The sequence below is a fragment of the Pseudocercospora fijiensis genome (assembly GCF_000340215.1).
Source record: "Pseudocercospora fijiensis CIRAD86 unplaced genomic scaffold MYCFIscaffold_6, whole genome shotgun sequence".
Classification (NCBI taxonomy): domain Eukaryota; kingdom Fungi; phylum Ascomycota; class Dothideomycetes; order Mycosphaerellales; family Mycosphaerellaceae; genus Pseudocercospora; species Pseudocercospora fijiensis.
In genome coordinates this window covers 3598080-3621984 of record NW_006921537.1, presented here as the reverse complement: position 1 = coordinate 3621984, position 23905 = coordinate 3598080, and the positions used below count along the sequence as shown (strand labels likewise).

Sequence of the window (23905 nt, the reverse complement as noted above, 5' to 3'; positions counted from 1 at the left end):
GAGGCGCAGCGAAAGATCGCAGAGCTCAAGGCGAAAATGGCTGCGAAAAGTGGAGGAGCAGCGCCTGGGGCACCACCACCGCAGTCGCAGCAGATGACTGAGCAACAGAGGCAAATGGCCGAAGCGAGGGCAAGAGCGGCAGAGATCGCAAGGAGAAAGCCCGCCTCACCTGTCGTTGCTGCTCCTCCTCCGAGAACAGATGTGCGCGGTGCCAGAGGTGGTCTTGGTATTGGACTGCATCCTTCGCTCATGGGAGATGCGTCTGCAGACAAGGGAAAAGGAGCACATCAGGGTCCAAAATTCAGCACTGTGAAAGGCAACCGCGAGCCAGAGAAGCCAAAACTCAATCCATATCTGACCGACGCACCGCCGGAGCAGCAGCAGGAACATGAGGATCCAGCATTCGCGCCTACTGCACGCAAATATGCTGAGAGGAAGAGTAAGCAGCTGGTCTTCAGTCAAAAAGGCAAATACATGGCCCAGGCCAATGCTCTGCGACAGCAAGCCAAACTGGAGGAGATGAAACGACGTATTGCTGCCGAGACGCGCAAGGCCGAGATTGAGGAAGCATCAGACAAGTCATTTTTGGTTCCAGCGCCCCCAGAGATTGAATGGTGGGACGAAGGTCTGCTTCCAGAAGGCCAGAATAGCTATGAAGACTGGGAGGCGCCGGGGAGGAATAAGATTGAGACTGAAGACAGCATCATCACTGCTCTGATACAGCGGCCTGTGCTGTTGCAAGCACCACAAGACAAGTTCATGCCGGGGCCGAAACCTTTAATGCTGACCACAAAGGAGCAGAAGAAGCTACGACGGCAGAGACGAATGGCAGATATGAAAGAAGAACAGGCCAAGATTCGACTCGGTCTAATTGAACCACCACCGCCAAAAGTGAAGAAGTCGAACATGATGAGAGTGCTTGGCGAACAGGCTGTAAAGGATCCGACTGCAGTCGAAGCACGAGTCAATCGTGAGATAGCCCAGAGAGCGCACGACCACGAGCAAGCCAATGCGGACCGTGCACTTACTGCCGAGCAGCGAGCAGAGAAGTTGAAACAGCAGCAGGCGGGTGATGAGGCTAAAGGTGTCAAGGTTGCTGTTTTCCGGGTTGACGACTTGAGTTCTGGCAAGCACCGGTACCAAGTGGACATGAACGCCAAGCAGAATGGCCTGACTGGCATTGTCATCCTCAATCCCACTATGAATCTGGTCATTGTCGAAGGCGGCTCACACAGCATCACTGCATACAAGAAGTTGATGCTGAAGCGTGTGAAGTGGCAAGAGAACACTGCACCTCCGCCAGATAACGAGCCGACCACCTTCACAGGGTTTACCGACGGCAGCATAAATGATATCAACAAAGGAACTAGAGGTCAGGGTAGCAAAGCGCAAGAATGGTGTCATCCTCTGGATCAAGACGGTAATCTCAAAGACCTCTCGCATAATCAATGCTTGTTGGTCTGGGAGGGTGATGAAGCTGCGCGAGTATTCAAACGATGGGGAAGTCGCGCCTGCGAGACAGATGGCGAGGCAAAGGATGTGCTTTCGAAGACGAAGATGGAGAATATGTGGACTTTGGCGCGAAACAAGAAGCCGGAGTTCTGATCGAATGGCAATGGCAACTCTTGGTCTCGAGGTATGTAGGATGTCATCGCATCACGACGCTCGAAGGACTAATGCACTTCTTCGACATCCTCACATCAAATCCTTCCAGCCGACTTGGTAAGTCTTGTCTTCACGTGTCTGCTGAACGAGTTGACTGGCACTTCCTAGGCTCAACGATTCATATGTATAGACGTCCTGTGCAAGGTCTGAGTCTAGCTGTTACATAAGTCTCCATCGCTTGACTTCGTCGTTCACGCAACTACGACCCATTTCCTTGCCGCCTGCACAACCAAATAACCTCCATCTGTGTCTGCCCAAAGCGAAGCGAACCGATCGTGTTATTTCGCGTTGCCTCCATCTTCATTTCAGCCTTTCCTCTTTATATTCATATTTTCGCTGTTAGCTGCTTGCTTGCAAATACATGAAAGCCATCTAGTCCCCTCTCCTAAGAGTCTGAACAATGAACATTACATCAGTGAAGCCATTGAGCAGCACCGGTCTACATCAGTTGCGCAAGGTGCAGACAGGGCGCATTTTGCCAGGAGTACCATATAACCGTGGTATATAAACTTCATTTGAGTAGTCTTGAGAGCATCATCTGACAACGACAACTGGACCCCGTTCACAATTCTGAAAGCGTTTCGATGCCTCGCCACCAAAATCCTTCCCAGATGACACACTTTTTGTTTCTCCAATCACTCGCAATCAGTAAGCAACTTGCCAACCCCCGGTATGTTTTAAGTGAAAAAAAAAACAATATGTATCTTGTCTGTCACAGGACTCCAGAGTCGAAAGTCGCCTCTCGACGAGTATCTTCATCTAGGTAGGATAGCTGAGCATTTTCGACCACTTCTCACCGTTGGTTGGATCGATGCGACTCCAAAAAGTTTTTGATCGCGTTCACTCTCATCTTCGGCGTAGCAAGATCCTCGATGACAACAGCGGTTCGCGGCGTAGCAGTCCTTGTTGTCTGGAGCTTTGGAGTGCGTCAAGTAGAAGTTGTGGGTTCAAGCGGTCTAGACGAATGCAAAGGTCCGTTCAGTTCCGTGTAGAGCAGAGCAGGGTGCAACCCACGACTTGTACGAAAGCCACGATTCATGAGTATTCCTCTTCATCCATATCATCAAAAACCCAATGATCCCGGATAGCAATCACCTCGTCCTCCGTCTCGGCCAGCTGCAGCGACATTTCTTTCATCCGTGCGATTGCTTCTTTCGCAGCGTTGTAATTCTCGTGGGAAACCCAGCCTTCCGGCCCTAGACCAATGGCCTGCTTGAAGGCTTCCAACTGCTCGACACCTTGTTGCTCGGCATCATCGAGACGTAAGCACTCCTGCTCAGCTTCTGCCGTGAATGCAATTGGGCAGGGGATGGTGGGATCAGATGTGATTTGCGGCCAATTCTGTTTGACAAAGATCAAACTGGAGCGAAGGGGGATGTTGTCGCCTTGCCACGGATTTTCTGATAAGCGGTGGAGTTTCTGTCGACCGATTGAGAAGGGATAGGTAAGGGATTCGAAGTGTAGAGGGTCATGTTGCTCCACGGCGCCGATGTAAGTGTTGCGAAGTTCTCTTTGGCGCTGGAGATAGAGATGTTGAGCTTTAATGTTATCGTCTTCGTCCTCTTGCGATGAAGTGTTGTTTGACATTTCTAGAGGTTGATCGGGTGGCTGCGATCCTTTCTTGTCTAAGAACTCTGGAATCCCAGCTGACAGAAACATGGGCAGTGCACTGCTATGCTGCCAGTCGATCAGCGCAGTTATTCGAAAATCCTCAGAGACGAACACATTGCTAGGACGAAGATCGGGATGTCTCAGGACCGACGATGTTAGGGCTTCAGAATGAGGGATCAGGTGCTTTGAGATCTGCAGGTATTTCCGAAGACTGTCGAGATGGACTGAAGGCGACTGTTTTCGGAAATTGAACGTCTCTCTTTGGAAGCGATTGAATGGGAGGAGCGGGCGCCCATACTTCTCGAGATACTTCTTTTCTTTTTCGGCGCCTGCATTCATGGCAGCTTCTGGTTGGGAGACTTTGTGTGGTCTATGGTCAGTGAAGGCATGCGAGTTTAACGGGGACTCGATACTCACAAGGTCCGCGATCAATCTGCAGGCTACTCCGTTTGCCAAACCAAAATTGAATACCCGTGCTTGGACCGATGTATATTGAGTCTGGGTTGCTAGCGTCTTGCGTATCAATGGGAACGCCACTCCCTTTCGAGGGCAGATCTCGAAGGAAATACAGGCTGCCATAGGCTGGTAGACGAATAGCTGAAAGTCGGGCTTCTACGTTCACCAGATGTTGAATGAAACGACTGCAGTCATCGTCGGCCATCTCGTCCCATGCACAGGCAAGGTCTCTTCCGGAACAGAACTCCATGAAGATATATTCGGTGCCAGCAGGATTTCCTGAGGTACAAGAGTACCCGAACACTTGCGGGACCGGTATGCCTTTTGAGCGGAGGAAAGTCATCGTCGCTGCTTCGCTTGCTACAACGAGCCCCTTTGGCTGTATCACAGGATAAGGAATGCGTGCGACTACCTGGAGACCATCTCTAAACCGAATCGCAAATGCTCGATTGGCAGCGCCTTCGCCTAGCTTTTCGATGCGGGTAACATCTTCCCGATGTCGAGACACCGCCTGGGCGGCGAGATACTGCAGCTGATCGACATCGAATATGCGCTCTCGCTCTTTGAGACGCTTATCCTCGTTGTATCTGTTGAGTTAGCAGAAGGTGCGGCATCTGTGACATTAGACCGCACTTACACCCATCGCCCAGAGGTGTAGTGGAACAAGGAAGAAGTAGAACGGTGACTACACGAGCTGCTCATCGTCCGGACAGTGTGTAATGAGCCATTGGCGACACGTCGTAATTCCGCCGATCTCATTCGCCGCAATACGGCTCGAGCGACGTATCTAAGATCCGCTGTTGACAGCGACAAGCGGCACGAGAACATAGCATTTTGTGGGTTGTTGGGCAGCGTAGGAGCATCGCAATGCAATGTTCCAGTTCTACCAAGCCAGCGGGCGGACTTCGGTCCGCCCCTCCAACCACCCTGCAAAGCTATCTATACAAAAGCAATGATCGAAGGTCGAGCAGCCCAGAGCACGAGCAGGAGTAGATCGAAAGGACAGAAATGGCACATTGTATGGCCTGAGAGCATCCACAAAGCGAAGCCAGACCCCAAGCAAGCATCAGAGTCCCAAGCACATTGATCGAAACTTTTCCATACCATCATTCCTCATGTATCATCTCCATCCTCATCACTCCATCCCTCCTAATGATACCGATACTGCTGCCTACAAAGCGGACAAGTACTAGAATTACTCGATCGAAACCACTTAAACAGACACTGATTATGGAACATCTGTTTGCAAGTCGGACAGCGCTTGGTCGGCAACTCCTTCGCATCGTTGATGATGGAATAGCAAATCGCACATTCCGATTGACCCTTGAGCGCGCCGGCCACGTTCTTGCGCCAGTTGGTCAGAGCGTCGATGATGGAGCCGTTGGAGAAAGTGATGGTGCCTTGGCAATTGAGGAGCCACGAGCGCCATTTCTGCTCGCTCACGGCGACGCGATTGATGCCTTCGGCTCGAGCGTTTTGCATCGGATAAGCTTCTGGAAGCACGATTTTCATCGCCATGGTTTGCTCATCGACCATGTAGTTTGCGTAGACTTCGCGGCCGCGAGGGTTGACTTTGATGGTCATTGCTTCGTAGTCGGGATCGTTCTTGACGTTCTTTTCGTTCCACTGAGACACTTCTTCCAGGCTGGAGCTGATGATCAGCGGACTGATGAATTTGGCTGTCCAGGCCTCGATGGTCTTAGGTGCTTGGCGGGATCGAATCTCATTGTTGAGGTAGTTCTTCACAAGGCTGGGCAGGTTGGCCAAGGACAGGTAGTAAAGGTGAGTGAGCAGCGACTGAACATCCTTCTCGGGGCCGGATTCCTGATTTGCCGTGTAAGTTCTGAGATCAAAGTTGGAGGCATCCACCGGACGACCGCGCGTGTGGCCAAGAAAGTCGAAAACGAGTTGCAGCAGGCCATTGAGACAGCCGTTCTCTTTCAGCTGCTCGATATAGTCACCCTTGACTCTGTAACTGGAGCCCGTGAAGTGATCGAATACCAGGCGCCAGCTGTAGAGGTAGCCTTGCAAGTTCAATGGCATCATTGTGTCAAAAGAGGAATCAGCTAGTGAGTCTAGAGTCGGAGCATCGATGAGGAGCGACAAGAGCTCGTCGGGCAAGCTTGCCTTCTTGTCTTCAAGCGCTGCATCGAATGAGATCTGCTCCTGCGCCTGAGGGATATGTTGATGAAGAAGCTCAAATGCAGCACCAAGAACGGCTTGAGACGGAGAGTATAACAATGGGAACAACTCTTCTGCGTCTCTGACAGGCTTGGGTGGTAGTTGGGAAATTTGTCGAGCAAGAAGCTCATTGGTGACCATCAAAGGTTGGTGACATTGGTCAGGAATGCCGCTGACAGATTGCAGTAATGCGACCAAGCCTCCGCGGAGGGAGTCCTCGCTTTGCTTGAGCGCATCTGCAAGGTCGTCGTTGGGCTCTTCCCCTCGAGAAAGCTTTCGCAGGCTGGCATAGAGCTTCAAAGTGGCGTGAATAACCAGAATGCTGGGTTCAGATATTGCTCCTCTATCAGCAACGGAGCTAGAAGCGTTCCAGAAGTCGACCAGCGATTCGATAACGCTCGTCCAGTGATCCCCATACATATCGGCCATGCCGGCCAGGAGATGCGATAGCGACTTGCATACTTCCGCTTTGATTTCCAGAGGCGCATCCGTCTTGAGCCAGGACACGATGTGCTTGACCAAGAACACTATGCGATTCTTGGCTATAGTGTCGATTTCGTCAGGCTGAGTGTACAAGATCTGGTTCATGAGGATGAGCGATTCCAAAGCTCGTGCTTGATCGACCTCCAGGGACATGTCGGTGAGATCTGCTGCGGTCTCGTTGCATAGGCGAGACAGAAATCGGCTTCCGCCCAGCGGCTGTGCGAAGCCAACGATATATGCAACGAGGTCCATAGTGTTCTTGGCTGATCGTAGCATTCGAAGTCTTTCCTCACTGGTCTTGGCCTGATCCGCTGAGTATCCATTCAGCTCGAAGAAATTGTCATGCGACTTTGTGCACGCAAGTGCTGCATAGTATGCGACTGGCGTTCCCATATGTTCTTTCTGAAGACCTTGAAGCACATCGAAGAAGTGAGCTGGGCCGGGAGCTGCTGAATCTGCGCCAACTTCGTCCCAGTAACTTCGAGTAAGCTGGTTCGCGTTGCTAACAAATTCCATGATCTCAATGTCGAGGTTCAAGTCTTGATTGGATTTCCACAGACCATTTGCGCCGGCAATGCTGGTGTTATCTTCGGCTAGAAGGAGACAGACATTGAGGAGGGCGAGAAGAGTTGCCTTATCAGTACCCTGGAGCGAGATTTTCTGCGCCGCCGTGAGGACATTTGCGTAGTACATTGCAATTCTCAGCGCCTGTGAAAGGCCCTCTGCATCGTAATGCGCAGTTTCGGTCTCGGTTGCCGATCCGACAAGATGTACAGCCCCTCCAAGAGGGCTAAGCAATGCTAGAGATCTTTTCAGCGGTCTCAGTGTCGCAAAGATTGCTTGTCGCCAAGTTTCGAGATTTGGCAGAAGTTCACTGCTATCTGTCACATCCTCTCCTGCTCCAATGACTTTGTTTGCAAGGTCGATAACTGACTCTATGGGCAATGAAGATGCAGAAACTCGTTCAAGATTCTGCAAAATCACTCCGTATTTGGTGTTCGCAGGTGCGTCAACCATAGATGATGTCAGTCGCGACGACAAGGTTGTAGCTTTCTCGGCGACATCATCCTGGGGTGACTGCTCAAGGCGAAGTACACTGGACAACAATTGCTCACCCGCAGTGTTGGTTCCAGACATGAATGCTCTGACTGCGCTTTCGTTCGTCATCGCGACCTGATCTAGCGCAGACAGTCCAAGAAGGACTTCGTTGCCAGAGAGCGATAGCTTTTGTGTCAGACCGGCGAGCACCGCATTAGATGTATCCTGGGAGACAACGCCTAGCTTAAGGAGCTCTGAGAACAAAGTTGTGTGTTCGCGCTCGGTTCCGGGCGAAGCATGCTTCGATAGGAACTCTTGCAGTGGTTCTGAAGCTTGTGAATCCTGAATGACCGACGGTGGTGTATTGGGCGGAAATAGTGAGCGTAAAGCACTAATCTTTGCGGTTTCTGGCTCTTTGCTGTCGAGAGCGTGGCTGAGAACGGCTTGGAATGCCTCTGCAAACCAAGGCTCGGAGTGTACGGCATACAAACAGCGTATGATCTGCTTCTGCGACGGACTATACACCAGCCGCGGCACATCTCCAGTGACGAAGCCTCTAACCAAGTCGGCGAAGGATGTTTCCGACAACAGATAGCTTCCGCAATTGCGCAGCTGCTCTTCAAGAACAGCTGCTGCGCCATACGGCTTGCCGTTGCGAGTCTTGAGCAGTGAAATACACTCACTCGCTATGCTTGTATTCACGCTTGCAAACACCTGCTTCATTGTATCCAGGAACCCATAATCGCTAGAATACAGCTCTCGTTGCAGTGCTGCCCATCGCTCGCCTACAGTCGCCACGTGCTTCTGTGACTTGTCGAAGTCTTTCGACTGCTCCGGCTGAGACATCTTTGCGACTTCGACGAGCTTGTCGCCCAGATGCTTCCATTTGCGTTCGAGAAGTGGTGGCAGGCGCTTCACAATGGTGACCTTTGCAACCAGCGACGCAGCCTTGGCGCCTGTTACGCTCCACCTTGCGCTTTCATCAGAAGGATGGAGATAGTGATTGATCGGTGGCATGGCGAATGCTTCCAGCAGGTTTTCGCAGTCTTCGTCCGATGTTTGCTGCGTTACCATGTCAAGAAGGCTGAAGTATGCCGGCCATGCCGCTGATGCATTGAAGCGCTCTTCCTTCCTGCTGACACCATCTCGCGTGGCTAGAAGAAGATCGGCAATGTCATCGTAGCTTGTTGGCAAGACTTCGCTGGGTAGTCTTCGGAGTAGATCTGCCATGATGTCCCAGTAACCTGCTGGACCCGCATGCGCGCCGCTCTTCAAGCATTGCCGTAGGCGAGAGAGAGCTGGTTTCTTCCCAGAGTATGCAGTTGTCCAGACGTCCGGGAATGCGATCGTCAATGCGTGTAGGGTGGAGACGAAGTCGAGTGCAGATCCCGTCTGATCAGATGCCAGACCTTTGTAGACATAGGCGTTAGATGCGAGTTTTTGGTTGTTTCCAACGAACGACCTCTCCCTTTGCAGGCAAAGTTGGACCAAGCGATGAACGGCCTTCCTGACGCTCGAGTCCTCATAAGATGACAGCTCCCATAGTTTCTTATGTCCCAGAATGCTGTCGTAGGTGCTACTCTGCTTCGACAATTCCTCAGGCGAGAGGCTGTCGATCAAGCTTGAGATTACCGCAATGCCCGAGGATACCACTCGTGCATACATTCCTTTTGCATCATCAGCACTGACAGACCGCTCATCACTAAGACTGCCAACAGTCTCATCCAACACCGCTTGCTTGCAGTATGTGATTATTGACTCGTGAAAGGTCTTCCGCAGTCCTTGAACCTTCTCTGAAGACGGAAACACAGTCGCCAGAGCATCCTGCGCAGATTTCGAGACAGAACGATCTACGTCAAATGTCCCGCTCAGCCAAGGTGCAACGATTTTTGGGAGATGCTTGGCGATTCGCTTTCCCAGTCTCGCTCCCATCTGTCCTGTAAGCTGATGGGAGAGCTGACGGACTCGACGTGCATTGTCGATAGAGAGCCTAGGGTACTGCTTCACCCATGCTTCGATAAGGCCATCCTCAATTTCGGTCTCGCCAGAAATCAGGTAGCCTTGCAGGTCCTCGAGAGCCTTGGCCTTGGTCGTTCCGTCCTTCTTGGTGAGGTTTTTGAATGCAAGCACAATATTCGAGTCGCTGATGATGGTGTAGTCGGGAGGTTCTTGGACATATGAGAGCACAGATGACTGCGCTGAGCCACCAAATCCACCAAATCCGCCACCAAATCCGCCGCCAAATCCGCCAGCCCGACCACTGCTGGCGTGCGACTTGAACTGAGCCTTTTTCATGACGCGAAAAAGTCGGATGTAAAGTTGAGTGTTTGGTCAAGAAAGAAAGATGCACGGCTTCTGAGGTCATCGAAGGCAGGCCGATTAAGCTAAGCTCGGCGCTACTGTAGGGAGGGACGGCCCGATGCAAGGTCGGTCATCGCGACTGCCTCTGCCATCCGACAAGCTGCATTCATAATTCAGGAGCGACGTTGCAATTGATGAGCGTGGTCACGGTCACGTCCTCAGCAGATCGGCATGCGAGGCGCCAGGCGCTAGCTTCGGGCATGCAAGATGAAGTTCTATATTGGAGGCGAGTCTTCCGTGGCGGTCGAATGGCAATGGCAATGCGCTGACCGGGGCAGACCTTCCCGTGCTCTTTCCATACCCCAGAATATATCCCGAGCAATATGTACGCATCGCTCCCTAAGACGCCGCAGCATGCGCTTACTTCAGACTGCAGGAGTACATGTGCGCGCTCAAGCAGACCCTCGACTCCGGCGGCCACTGCGTATTGGAGATGCCTTCAGGCACGGGAAAGACCGTGTCGCTTCTTTCGCTGATTGTCGCGTACCAACAGCACTATCCCGAGCATCGGAAGCTAATCTACTGCTCGCGAACCATGTCGGAGATCGAGAAGGCGCTCGCCGAACTCAAAGCATTGATGAAGTACCGATCAGACCAGCTCGGGCATGCCGAGGATTTCAGAGGACTGGGCCTCACGAGTCGCAAGAATCTTTGCCTGCATCCATCCGTCAAACAGGAGAAGAGCGGCTCGGTCGTAGATGCGCGATGTCGAAGTCTGACGGCTGCTTTCGTCAAGGAGAAGAAGGATCGTGGCGAAGATGTCGACGTGTGCATCTACCACGACAATCTCGACCTGCTTGAGCCACACAACCTGATCCCGCCAGGAGTCTGGACGCTCGATGGCATGCTGCGATATGGAGAGCAACAGAAACAGTGCCCCTACTTCACCGCGCGTCGGATGATGCCTTTCTGCAACGTCATCATCTATTCTTATCACTATCTCCTGGATCCAAAGATTGCGGAGCGGGTGTCGAGAGAGCTCTCCAAGGACTGCATCGTCGTCTTTGACGAGGCACACAACATCGACAACGTCTGTATCGAATCGCTGAGCATAGACCTGACCGAAGACTCCTTGCGGAAGGCTGCCAGAGGTGCTGCCAACTTGGAGAGAGAAATTACCACGATGAAGCAGACTGATGCAGACAAACTTCAGAATGAGTATGCAAAGCTCGTCGAAGGTCTACGAGAAGCCGACGCGGCTCGTGACGAAGGAGCATTCATGTCTAATCCAGCTCTCCCAGACGACTTGCTAAAAGAAGCGGTCCCTGGCAACATCCGGAGAGCTGAACACTTCGTCGCCTTCCTGAAGCGATTCATCGAATACCTCAAAACACGTATGAAGGTGTTACACGTCATCTCGGAAACGCCGCCGTCATTTCTGCAACATCTCAAAGAGCTCACCTTCATCGAGAGAAAACCGCTCCGCTTTTGTGCCGAACGTCTAACCTCTCTCGTCCGCACACTGGAACTCACAAACATCGAAGACTATCAGCCACTACAGGAAGTGGCAACGTTCGCAACACTCGCCGCTACCTATGATACTGGATTCTTGCTGATCCTTGAACCATATGAATCCGACACTGCTACCGTCCCGAACCCGATCCTCCACTTCACATGCCTCGATGCAGCGATAGCGATCAAACCCGTTTTTGACCGCTTCAGCTCAGTCATCATCACCTCTGGAACAATCTCACCTCTGGAGATGTATCCGAAAATGCTGGGCTTTGAGTGTGTAGTTCAAGAATCATACACGATGACGCTGGCGAGAAAGTCTTTCTTGCCGATGATCGTGACACGAGGCTCCGATCAGGGCCAGATATCTTCGGGCTTCCAAACGCGTAACGATCCAGCCAACGTTCGCAACTACGGCAACCTTCTCATCGAGTTCTCCAAGCTGACACCGGATGGGATCGTGGTCTTCTTTCCATCTTACCTATACATGGAGAGCGTCATCTCAATGTGGCAGACTATGGGTATCCTCGATTCGGTGTGGAAGAGCAAGCTGATTCTGGTAGAAACGCCGGATAGTCAAGAGACCTCTCTCGCATTGGAGACCTATCGAACGGCATGCAGTAACGGCAGAGGTGCTGTACTGCTGTGTGTCGCACGAGGAAAGGTGTCTGAAGGGATCGATTTCGATCACCACTATGGTCGCACGGTGCTTTGCATCGGCGTGCCCTTTCAATACACAGAATCGCGCATCCTGAAAGCTCGCCTCGAGTTTCTGCGCGAGACCTACCGGATTAAGGAAAACGACTTCCTCTCCTTCGATGCGATGCGACACTGCGCACAATGTCTCGGTCGTGTGTTGCGTGGCAAAGACGATTACGGCGTCATGGTCATGGCGGATAAGCGTTTCGCCAAGAAGCGGAACCAACTGCCCAAGTGGATCAACAACCAGCTCATGGATAGCGACACCAACATGTCTGTCGATCAGGCTGTTGCCGCCGCAAAGAAGTTCTTGAAGCAGATGAGTCAGCCATTTCCCATCTCCATGCAAGAGGGTATCAGTACGTGGAGTTACGAAGACTTGGTGGCCCACCAGCAGAAGGTCGCGGCTTCTCAACCAAAGCTCGATGAGAATGGCGACTACGGCAACAATGATTCTGCAATGAGAGAAGCTCAGGAAGAGTATATGGAGGACGATGCTGATATGGAAGCCGCGCTGATGGACCTGGACACCAACTCCGCGCAGAGATAGGAATAGAGTGAAAGAAAATTTACTGACTCCAGCATGCCACGCTCATCACAGTGCCACACTCGCAAGCAGCCGCATATGCAATTACAATTCTCGACACAATCATCACGCTGCAACCGTAGAAATCCTGTCCTCTTCAACGCTACATCTCAACTTTCGCACTGCACTATCCGAGAGTTTAACAATCTAGAACAATCCTTCCCTTCACCCAAATCCCTTCCTCTACCTCTAATTTATAATAAACATTAAATACATACCGCTTTCTCGAGCGTAGAGAAGAGAATTCCCTAAGTCGTATCTCTATAATAAAGGAATTAAATTATACTAGAGAGAAAATTTAAAAAAAAAGCAACTTTCTATTTTCCTAGAGTATTCTAGTAGTCTAGTTGCTTTAAGAATAAACTTAAATAATATAGGTAGGTCGATAGCTTTTTATTAGAGACTAATGCTAGCTAGCTAGATATTAGATATAAGATAACTTATATAGAATGTAATAAAAAACTCTCTAGTACTCTATATAAAGATCCTACTACTCTATATAGAAGTATGTTTTCGATATATATATAATAGAACGTATATATATATTCGAGAAACTTTCTTAAATATATCTATATCTATTATCGTCGTAGTCGTAGTCGTAAATATAGTTCGATAGTATATAGTATATCTCTAGTATATCTAAAATTTAAATTCTAAAAGGAGATCTAAAATATAATAACTTAATAAAAAAATAGGGCCCCTTTAGGCCTAGTACGGCTTAAAACGAGCTAAAAGCTAACTCTAATTATTCGTCGCTACGGAGAAACTTTAAAATTTCTTAGTTCGCGAGTAGTTTAGAGGGCGTAGGAGTCGTAGTATATATCGTAACGCTTCGCCGCTATAATAGTAGTAACTCCGATATAATATTAGTCGTTTGCGCCTAATCTAGTAGCCTAATCTAGCGGTATTTACTCGATACGCTATACTCGAAAGGCTTATTCTACGCGTTCTAGATAGTACTACTCGCTATATAAGCGTTTCAAATATACCTACTCGCTATAAGTGTTTTTAGTAGTATTTACTATAGGCGTTTCGGATTAGACTTGCTATAAGTATTCTAAGTAGTACTTACTATAGGTATTTTAGATAGTACTACTTGCTATAAGCGTTCTTAATAGTACTTGCTGTTAGCGTTCTAAATAAGACTTACTATACGCGTTCCGGATAAGACTTAGTATAAGCGTTTTGGATTAGATTTATTAGAATTACTATATAGCGCGTTCTAAATAAAACTTAGTATAGGCGTTATAGATAGTAGTACTAACTATTAGCGCTTTAGATTAGACTTGCTATACGCGTTCTAAATAGTACTTAGTATTATAAGCGTTCTAAATAAGAATTCCTATAAGTGTTTTAGATTAAAATTACTATAAGCGTTTTAGATTAGACTTACTATACGCCTTATAGATAGTACCTACTATAAGCGTTCCGACTTAGAAAGAACTACTTACTATAGATATTTCGAATAGTACTCGCTATAGGTATTCCGGATAGTAATTACTATAAGCGTATTCCGGAAGTAGTTACTATAGATATTTTAGACTATCTTACTATAAGCGTTTCTAATAGTGCTCGCTATAAGCGTTTCTAAATAGTGCTTTCTAATACCTATAACGCGTTCCGGATTAATATTACTAGCGTTTTAGATATAACTTACTATACGCGTTTTAGATTACGCCTACTATAGGCGTCCTAGATAAGACTTTAGCTACTCCGAGTCGTCGCCTTAGGCTTCTTATATAGCTCTTCGAGCTATATTATATATAAACACTAGTCGTATAGTAACATCCTACGCTTCCTATAGGCAATATCGCGATCTATAGTATAGGACGATTAAGCGAGATAGCGGACGGGGGTAATCCCTAAAAACGGCATCTAGCTAGTTAGAGCTAGCGTACTACCTAAAGGAATTATCCGCACCTTTAAAAAGTCCACGTCTAACGTTTTCAAGCTAGCTACCGCTTACGGGGATCACCCCCGTCCGCCATCTCGCTTAATCGTCCTATACAAGACAAGGGAAGGGAAGACAAGGAGGGAGGGGACGGGGACAGGACGGGGATAGCTTGCTTAGGTTCCAGAGACTCGGGAATTTCAACGAAGCTTCGATGAAATAGAAAAAAAATGATATCCAATTCCACCGCAGCACCGACGGATTGCGGGGACGGGGAGTTTGCTAATGTACTGTACAATTTTGGAACAGACTGCTTTTTATGCGGAGATAGATAGAATAGAATCCAGATTTTTTGTTTCGATCGTTCGTTCGATACTTTCAGCGAGCATGTATTAGTACATATACGTCTACGGCGGTTACTATGTTCATGCAGCTGCAGTTGTGACACCTGCATGTACATGTACAGTACATATATGGCGTGATCTACATTCTGAGTGAATTTGCGGAGAAAAAAAAATGGTGGAATCATGAGCAGGTGTGATGATGATAGACTCGCAGTCCGAAGTACAGTGGTGTTTGGATTTTTCGGCAATTAAATAGAACCAAAGTACACCCTGAGTTCTAGGGTCCTTGCCTCACCAATACGTACTGGCGAGCTTTCTTTGAAAAAAGAAATGTGTAGAGGTTTGATGACCAAAAAAACCAAAATGTCCCTTTGCGCCGTTTGACCGCCACGGCGTAGCGCTGCTACAAGTCCGTTTTCTTTCCCAAATGATACAACAACGTGTAGCCTGCCCTGCCTTGCCTCTCCGCCATGACCAAAATGTCCGAACAGTACAAAATGATGCGCGCGGCGTGAATTGTGCCGTGTCATGTTTATTCATTAATTTGATGGTGCGAGTAAAGTGATGTAGTTATTCGTGATCAAGAGGCATCGCTGGACGCTGATGAATGAAGTCGCTTATGATGATGTCAACCAAGACCAGCTTGTGAGACAGATCTCTATCTTTTTCGGTCGCCGTAGACTGACGAGGGTCTTGATGTCCGCGGCGAGGGCGGTGGCACGGAGGGTTCGTCCCTTGATGGAGCGATGCGTAATGAGAGGTCATTGCGTGGCTTGGTTGCTGAGGCCTTGAAGGCTCTGGTGAAATCCTCCGCCGAGAAGGAGTCGTTGCGGGGGATTTGTACACCGGAAGGCATGGGCATGGTGTCCGTCATTGCTGAGGATGAGGTGGTTGAGGTTTGTGTGAGGGTGTTGTGAATGACTTGAAGGCAACTTGAAGGTCTTGAGTTGTCGGGGGTTGTGGAGAAAGGGATTTCCAGGCGTCGGTGTGTAGGGCTGGCCAGAATATATACCTGATCGGATTGTGAACGTGCAACGTCGTGTGTCAGCGTTGTGGGGTGACAGAAAGGAGAGTCGATAGGAGGAATGATGCGCAGAGGCGTTCCCTAAATACTGGTTTTAGGAATACCCTGGGATCAGGAAACACGGGAAAGGCGTGGTCGCCAATCGGGTTGGCTGCCATGTATCAAAAACAGTGGCCAAGCAGCACTGCCGTGGGATGCCGCGCTATGCCAGCACATCTCACCGCCAGACGCTGTTTCTGGTTGCGAACGGGAGACAGTATTCCTCTCGGAACATCGCCTGCAGAGCTGCCGCAGCCTTGATGATCTGCGTGGCGGCTGCGGGCTTGGCGGGTCGACGGTCCAGTGTTCCCACGCAGCGTGCCACGCCTCGGGAATGCGTATCGCAGCACGCGCTCGCCGCTCGCGTTGGTTGGCAGGCCACACCTTATTACATTTCATCGGGGAAATGCTAGCCCCCTTCATCAGCCAGGAGTCATACTGCGCGCGAGGGAAATCGCCGAGCTTGTCCTGTCAGCGACTGCTCCAATGAGGCGACTCGCGCGATCGATGGTGATGTGAGAGGCCGATGCGATGTCGATGTGTGTATGAAGTGGTGGTTAAGGTGAGAAAGACGGAAAAGCTTCCTCCACTCCACACCGCACCCGCACCCCACTCAGCAAGGAAGAAGGCTCCGCAAAGCTTGAGGCAATCTCGTTTCAGAATAGCCTTCACGGGGAGCAGATGGATCAGACGCCAGCACTGCCGGCCGACAGGACACCGCCGGCCTGGATTCCTGACACTGTTCTCGACTCTCGACATCCACCGCCAAAAGCAGCACGTCTAAGGGGGGATTGGGGAGGACACGACTCCCATCGTGCGTGATGGACTTGGTGTCCTCTGTCGTGTAAGTATTCTGGTGCTGTTCCGTGCAATTTGGAACACTTTCACGGCACCCCTCAAATTTTGATGGACATGGCACTCTCCTGTGGTACAGCTGGTTTGGTGCCACCACGGCGCCTCGGGCCTCGAGTCTGACAAGAACCAGACCTGCTCCAATAAGCGAGATTTGCTTCTGCTCGACATTTATGATCAGTTTTGCGGCAAGCTACATCACAGCATGACAAACCATCCGACACCTCACTTTCCTCGGGCCAAATACCATCCGACAATCTAAAACCTGTTGTGCTCAACTATACTGTAGATGTCTTGATCGTCAAATGTGCCGCTCCTCGGCAGTCTGCTCGGCTCCCGAGCACCATCCATCGTTTTCGTGCATACGGGCCGATATCACAAAAGGCTTCCCTGTTTGGTCTTCACATAGACTTGGACATACCAGGTTCACGGTAGCTCGAACCCCGCAAAGGGCATCCGGATCAAGTCCACGCATGCAGGAACCAAAATCCGGAGTTCTGGCCATGACACAGCAGGCATCATTCAACCCACAATCCACCTTCCCCATAGCCGCGACAGCATCTTCCTGGCTCTTGTGTCGTTTGATGACCGTGCCTCAAATTCGATCCGTTGTCTCATCATCAAGTCTGAGACGTGGTCGGAGTCGGGACCACAGTAGTAGTGGCGATGCCGCCCTGTGCGACACGATCTCGATAGCAGATACTGACACGTCACAGAGCATCGTGGCTTGACATTTTGCTTTTGGGTGCTGAGAAACAGGACTGCCAACAAGTCAATATCTTGACTTCGCCCACCGCAGAATGCACCTGGAAAGTTCAAGTCGATGACGTCGCGCCATCAACATTTTCTGGCTGTCTCATGCGAGTGCCATCATATCGCATGAATGCATTCTTGACACTGGAAAACGGGGCTGCCAAACTTTGAAGCAGGAATCTTCTGCATGCAGAGCTCGTTGAGCTGCAATCGGTCAGCAAATGTTTAACGTATACCTCGTCACATGACCTGTTCGTCATCAGACTGAAGCAATTCGAGGCCGCAAGACCTGCACGTAGAATCCAGCGGTATCAGCACGTGTTTGGCCTAGATCCTGGAATCAGACTACTTATTACTACCGATCGTGTTGACCCTCAATCCATACGCTGTCGCGCCAATGCCGACATTGTACAGTATGCCTAGCAGCAGTAGCAGGGCAGAATCATCGCAACGCAGCCCTTTAACAGCTCTCGGGCTTGCTTGCTTCGCCTGTATTCCAACATTAGCGGGAGCTGTCCGGCTGCGAATCTGCCGTTCAAGGGATTAACCTGCTACTACCTATCCACCTATTGCTTAAAACACTGCTATTAGTCCGATAGTGCAATAAAGCGTAAAAAAAATTAGAAGATACTACGGTATAAGCCTTATACTCCTTAACTTACCTAGCTTTATTAGTTAGATACTAGCTAATTAAATTTCGGAACGTAAAAAAGATAAGTACTTACTATACTATCTAAAGCCTAAAGGATACTAACGTTATAGTACCATATCCGGCTAGCTATATATAGGGAAATAGCTTATAGTACTATAGGAATTAGAAGGTAAGTAGAGGTCCTAGCAAAATATAAGAAGGGGTTATATTAGTAGGTAGATAGGGTAGTAGTAGGTATAGTAGTATTTAATAAGGATTTAGAAGGAGAGGAAGGAAGGCAGGCTAGTTAGCCTAACGCTAAGCGCTAAGCCCTACCTAAGGTACTAAGACCCTAGCTTTACTCGACCTAGTTATATACTAATTATATATAGCCTCTTTAGCCCTAATATACGCTCCCCTTCTAAAGGCCGCGCCCTCGTAGCCTGTCTATATTCCGATCTTAACCTCTATTACTATAAGAAGGGTTATGTTAGCAGGTAGATAGGGTAGTAGTAAATTAGTATAGTATTCGATAGAGATCTAAGAGGAGAGGGAGGAAGGTAGGCCAGTTAGCCTAACGCTAAGCGCTAAGCCCTGCCTAAGGCATTAAGACCCTAGCTTCACTCGAGCCTAGTTATATGCCAATTACGTGTAACCTCTTTAGTCCTAATATACGCTTCCCTTCTAAAGGCCGCGCCCTCGCGGCCGGTCTATATCCTGTTCTTAACCTCTGTCGCTACTAGCTTAGTAGGTCTAGTAAGCTTCTTAGTCCGCGCTAAATTAAATACGCAATCACCGATTATATAACTATATTAAACCTTACCTCTAATATAATACAATGTCTAACTCTAACTGCGCTATCCTTATATATAATAAAGTAATATATAACTACGAGAATTGAGGACTATCGACTAATTACAATACGAGCGCACCTTCCCTACTATAATAGGTAGGTATACGGGGTATTGTAGCACTGCCCCTATTCTGCGTAATGTCGTACCGAGTTCTTTGCGTCTACTCTAAAAGACCTAGCTATATCCGCTTCCGAGGGTTGTCTACTTCCGAGGGTTTGTTCTTGTTATTACGAGGGCTATTATTGTTCGTAGTTTCGCTAGCCCTAATTAGTTGGGTTTAGTAGCCTTCAATTGTCAATCTTATCTTATCTTTTTAGAAAAAACATAGCTCGTCTAGTTTCTATAAGTAAAGGCTATTATAAGTGCAGTAGTAGAGGTTCGCCTCGCTTAAAGGGTTAGATAGATCGAGGAGTAATCTATTGTCCGCAAGATCGACCCTAGCTAGCTTAGCTCTATAGTTTTGCCCTTAGTTAGTTAGTCTATTAGTCTACTTAATCTTTTAAGCAGCTCAAAGTTTTAACTTAGCCTCAAAGTTTAATTAAAGTTTTAATTAAGGGTGCCTTAGAGTTTTAGTATAGGTAAGGTCGACAATAGCAAGTAATATTAATAATAGCGACGCTAGTCGTCTTAGCGCTAACTTCACCTTCTTCTAATTTCCTTCTTTAACTAATAATAACTCGGCAATACCGTTACTAATATAGCGGTGTCCTTCCTTTCCTAAACATTAATATACTCCGTAACACTGTTACTAATATAGCCGCGCCGGCCGCGCCGTCCTTGCCGATTACCTAGGCCTCGAGGCCTCGATAGAATAAAGGAACAAGAGGGGGACCTAAGTGCTAGGAGAAGGCCTTATAGGGCGTATTAGTAAAGAGGTAGAGCCCTTAAAAGAGCGTGCGATTAGTTAACGCGTCGTAGCGCGCTTGTTAACACTTAGTGCGCGTTTACTATAGTAGTGTAGTCTTATTGTCTCTTATTACTAACAATTGCTTGCAGCTAATTAGTTAGCTAATAGCACCCCGGGGGTAGTATTAATCCTAGGCCTTAATAGTAACATTATAAGCTTTTGGTCTTCTTCTTGTTCTTTACACTAGTCTAATACTTATCTAACAACTTAGTTATGTCTTTAAAAGAGTCTTTAGCTTCCTACGAGTCCTATTTAGGTAAATAGCCTTGCTATCTTAGTAGGTACTCCTTCTTACCTTGCCTAGTACGATGCTATAGGATACGTTCTATAGACTACAGCTCTTCACTATTAGCTAAGACTTCTTCTAACTTAGTAGGCGCTTTATCGCCTTCGCGCTAGTAGTATAGTTTAAGGAGGGAGATATAGAAGGTGTTATAGATAGTGTAATAGGGTAGAAGCTATAACTAGTAGGCCTAGCTATTGCCCTTCAGTTCTCGGATGCGAAATAGGCTAATGTATCTTAGTGCAAGTTTAGGCCTTGTTTTACTATTAGGCGATAGGTATTTGCGGATGCGGAGGTTCTTAGTGCTAAGTATAACTATATCGCCTTATTTAAAGGTTATTAGTGTATAACGCTTATCGTAGTAGGCCTTTTAGTATTCTTAAGCCTTTGTCAACTTCTTAGCTATCTTGGCATAGATTTCTCGCATCTTATAGACACGTTCTATTGCCGCTAGTGTCTCTAGTACTTAACGCGCTTCCCTTTCCTTACGCTCGGCCTTAAGCGAGGTAAATAGATCTTATAGCAACGCGGCGTTTTAACCTATTATAGCTATGTATAGTAAAACCTTAGTTAATAAGTGTATACTGTTGTTGTACACGAATTCTGCAGGCTATAGGAGATTAACCTAATCCTTAGGATTCTCGTTAATGTAACTGTATAGGTACTGCTATAGGGTAGCATTCTGCCTCTCTATTTGACCGTTAGTCTATAGATAGAAGGCTGTTAATAGCCGATGCTTTAGTCTTAGCTATAGGCATATTTCGCTCTAATAGTGCGATATAAATGTCGTGCCCCTGTCGGAGACTATCCCCTTAGGGGTTCCCTAATAGGTATAGAAGATGTTAGTCTATAGCGCCTCTACTATATTAATAGCAGTCTAATCCTTACGCGCCGGGATGTATCGAGCGCCTTTAGTAAATCGATCTACTATAACAAGGATAGCATTATATACGTCCTTGCTGCCCCTACGCCTAGCAGGTAGAAGGCCTATAATAAAGTCTATTATTAGCTTAGCGAATAGCTTCTTTAGAACAGGGAGCGAGGACAACTCGCCGAACGGCAAGTGCTTCGGTGCTTTAACTCGCTAGTATACTGCATAGGTCTATATATACTCCTTTATATGCCGCTTACTATTTAGCTAGTAGTATATACGCGATAGTAACTCGTACGACCTCTCTATACTATAGTAACTAGCGAGCTCACTATTATAGTGCCTCTTTAAAAGCTCTTGTCTAATCGATTGTTTAGCGGGGACATAGTATCTGCCCTTAAACTTTAAGTAACCTTTGTCGTCGATCGACTAATTGTTATTACTCTTACTAGATCGAGTCGCCCGCCTACTTACAAGCTTATTAATACGCTCGACAGCAAAGGCGTCCCTCTACTAAGTACGTAACAGCTTATCTATAAACGATTAACTATCCCTATTTGCAAGGTTATTTAATAGCACCTGTGCTATCGAACGAGGTACGCATTGTATACATCTAATAGTACTAGCAGCCGGAACTACTGTAACCTCTTCTATAGTGCTATCGCTATATAGGCTATTACTATAGATAGCAATGTCTTTAATCGAGTTATTATAGCTCGAGCGATCTACGTCCTTTTTAACGCGCACTAGAAGAACGACAACTCCGCTATAGTATTTGTTGCCGCCGCGGGGTCCGGAAGTCCGCTTATCCTGCGCTTGCTTATTAATAATACGGGCTATAGCAATCTTATGCTATAGGGTTAGAAACAAAGAATTGATATATTAGGTCTCGCTATCGTAATTAGGTCGCCTCGATAGGCTATTAGTAGGGTTGCTTACGCCTAGCCGATATAATACATTAAAATCAAACCCGGCGAGGTAGACAGCCTATCTAGCCTATCGACCTATAACCCTAGTAACCTTAGTAATGCTACGGAGGTTGTTATAGTCTATATAGACCTGAATTGTATGCTAAGCACTATCGAGATAGTAGCGCCAATACTTGAAGGCTTCTACGATTGCTAAGAGCTCTTACTCGTAGGTCTTATATCGACGTTCTACATCGATTATCTTTCGTAAAAAGAAGGCAATCGGGTGCTAGTAATAGTTATTATCTGATTGCTATAACATAATAGCCGATATAGCGAACTGTAAAGCGTTAGTCTCAATTCGGATCTGCTTGCTTAGCACGAAATAGTGCAATAGGGGCACTTTAGTAAAGCGTTACTTTAGACCGTTAAAAGCGGCTTGTGTCTTATTAGTCTATTTAAACTCTCTAGACGGGTTAGCCTTAGTTTTAGTGAGCTCAGTTAGGGGCATTATATGCCGTAAATAGCCCTTAATAAAGCGGCGGTAGAAATTAGCGAAGCCGAGGAACGATTAAAGTTCCTTAATAGACGTAGGAACAGGCTATTTAGTAATAGTTTTGATCCGATTAGGATCAGCCTTAACACCCTTAGTTAACACGAGGAAGCCAAGGAATAATACCTCTTTAGTAGCAAAGGTGCATTTAGAAGGTTTGTAATATAGGCTATAGGCTCGTAGGCGGTCGAGGACCTTACGTACTACGGCCTAGTGTTCTGCAATATTAGGTAAATGTATATAAACCAGGATGTTATCTAGGTAAACTATATAGAGATAGTCTAATAGGCCTAAAAGGGCTCGATTAATATAGGACTAGAATGTTGTAGGAGCATTAGCTAGCCCGAATAGCATAACTAAGTACTCGAAATAGCTATAGCGAGTGCGGAAGGCTGTCTTCTATTTATCGCCCTTGCGAATACGGATGCGATAATAGGCGTCCTTAATGTCTAATGTAGTGTAGTAGTAGGTACTAGAAAGGCGATCGAGGGTCTTATTAATAAGCGGAAGTAGACAGCGATCTTTAATAGTAATAGCATTAAGTCTACGGTAATTAACGCATAACCGTAGGCTACTATCCTTCTTTAGAACAAATAGGATTAGTGCACTAGCAGGGCTGTTACTATACCGAATGCGACTATTAGCTAGGTTTTCCTCTAGGTACTTACGTAGCATAGCAAGCTCTCGCTTACTAAGGTTATAGAGGGGGCTAAAAGGAACCTCTTTGCCCTCTATAATATCAATCTTATAATCCGTCTCTTTGAATATAGGCAATGTCGATGCTAAGTAGTATTTAAATACATTAATATAGGTCTCTCGAATAGGTTCTAGTATGCGCCTAAGTTGTTTAGGATCTATGCTATTAGGGGGCACTAGTTTATCGTTATTACTACCGAGCAGGTCGGTAGTCGGATTAGCTAAGGTAGGTGTTAGGTTGCTAATAAACAGGACCCTAATATTATTAGGACACTCGCTAACATTAATATATTTAATGTCCTCTTTCCTAGCGATTCTAAATCGCTACTTCTAGAGGCCTAGGTCTATAGCTATAGCGTAGTACTTAAGAACAGGGTTGCTAATAACAATAGTAGCTCCCCTATATAGGTTGTCTATATCTACTGCGTAAGCAGTAAAGTCTAGTAGGCGTTCATTTCCGAGGTCGTCCTTTAGAGCTATAGGAACATAGTAGGCCCTATAGGTCAAGTGCCGAGCGTTATTAAACCAAGCAAGGGTTAGTAGGTCAGTCTTCGGCAGTTGTCGAAGGTCTAATTGCTTAGCTAGGCGATAGCTAATAAGGGCACTAACTGAATTTCCTAGATCTAGTATAACCTTAGTTTAATAGGTAGTGCCCTTCGTGTCCTATATAAGGCAGGAGCGTGTTATAGCTAGTACAATGTCGATAGTCTTACGCCGTACGAGGCTAACAGTTAGTACGGCGCTTACTCTTTTCGAAGGTAGCCTAT

At 47.6% G+C, this 23905-nt stretch overlaps 6 protein-coding genes across 6 annotated transcripts; 2 read left to right on the top strand and 4 right to left on the bottom strand.

The window, feature by feature from the left end:
• Nucleotides 1-114: 114 nt before the first annotated feature.
• On the top strand, nucleotides 115-1605 carry MYCFIDRAFT_38532 (uncharacterized protein; the record flags this gene model as incomplete). The annotated part of the gene is made up of 2 exons (XM_007929765.1): nucleotides 115-1328; nucleotides 1383-1605. The coding sequence occupies 2 exons, from the start codon at nucleotides 115-117 to the stop codon at nucleotides 1603-1605; spliced, it is 1437 nt and encodes a 478-aa protein (XP_007927956.1).
• Nucleotides 1606-2700: 1095 nt separating this feature from the next.
• MYCFIDRAFT_38290 (uncharacterized protein) lies at nucleotides 2701-4156 on the bottom strand (the record flags this gene model as incomplete). Its single annotated transcript, XM_007929755.1, has 2 exons — nucleotides 2701-3635; nucleotides 3694-4156. Coding segments are annotated over 2 exons (1398 nt in total), but the record flags the coding sequence as incomplete, so codon positions are not given.
• A 725-nt stretch (nucleotides 4157-4881) lies between these two features.
• MYCFIDRAFT_155552 (uncharacterized protein) lies at nucleotides 4882-9730 on the bottom strand (the record flags this gene model as incomplete). The annotated part of the gene is made up of 1 exon (XM_007930382.1): nucleotides 4882-9730. A coding segment is annotated over one exon (4849 nt), but the record flags the coding sequence as incomplete, so codon positions are not given.
• Nucleotides 9731-10002: 272 nt separating this feature from the next.
• On the top strand, nucleotides 10003-12615 carry MYCFIDRAFT_189512 (uncharacterized protein; the record flags this gene model as incomplete). Its single annotated transcript, XM_007930381.1, has 4 exons — nucleotides 10003-10021; nucleotides 10074-10120; nucleotides 10172-12349; nucleotides 12529-12615. The coding sequence occupies 4 exons, from the start codon at nucleotides 10003-10005 to the stop codon at nucleotides 12613-12615; spliced, it is 2331 nt and encodes a 776-aa protein (XP_007928572.1).
• Nucleotides 12542-15307, bottom strand: MYCFIDRAFT_176644 (uncharacterized protein; the record flags this gene model as incomplete). Its single annotated transcript, XM_007930380.1, has 8 exons — nucleotides 12542-12554; nucleotides 12603-12641; nucleotides 14508-14534; nucleotides 14561-14856; nucleotides 14882-15037; nucleotides 15063-15083; nucleotides 15118-15214; nucleotides 15243-15307. The coding sequence occupies 8 exons, from the start codon at nucleotides 15305-15307 to the stop codon at nucleotides 12542-12544; spliced, it is 714 nt and encodes a 237-aa protein (XP_007928571.1).
• A 30-nt stretch (nucleotides 15308-15337) lies between these two features.
• Nucleotides 15338-17938, bottom strand: MYCFIDRAFT_176643 (uncharacterized protein; the record flags this gene model as incomplete). The annotated part of the gene is made up of 21 exons (XM_007930379.1): nucleotides 15338-15425; nucleotides 15454-15872; nucleotides 15896-15942; nucleotides 15977-16298; nucleotides 16327-16414; nucleotides 16444-16459; nucleotides 16503-16725; nucleotides 16750-16875; nucleotides 16912-16940; nucleotides 16967-16998; nucleotides 17027-17117; nucleotides 17154-17276; nucleotides 17316-17356; nucleotides 17392-17430; nucleotides 17468-17488; nucleotides 17511-17639; nucleotides 17680-17699; nucleotides 17731-17769; nucleotides 17808-17821; nucleotides 17848-17854; nucleotides 17888-17938. 21 exons carry the CDS (start codon nucleotides 17936-17938, stop codon nucleotides 15338-15340), a joined length of 1965 nt encoding a protein of 654 aa, XP_007928570.1.
• Nucleotides 17939-23905: the final 5967 nt, after the last annotated feature.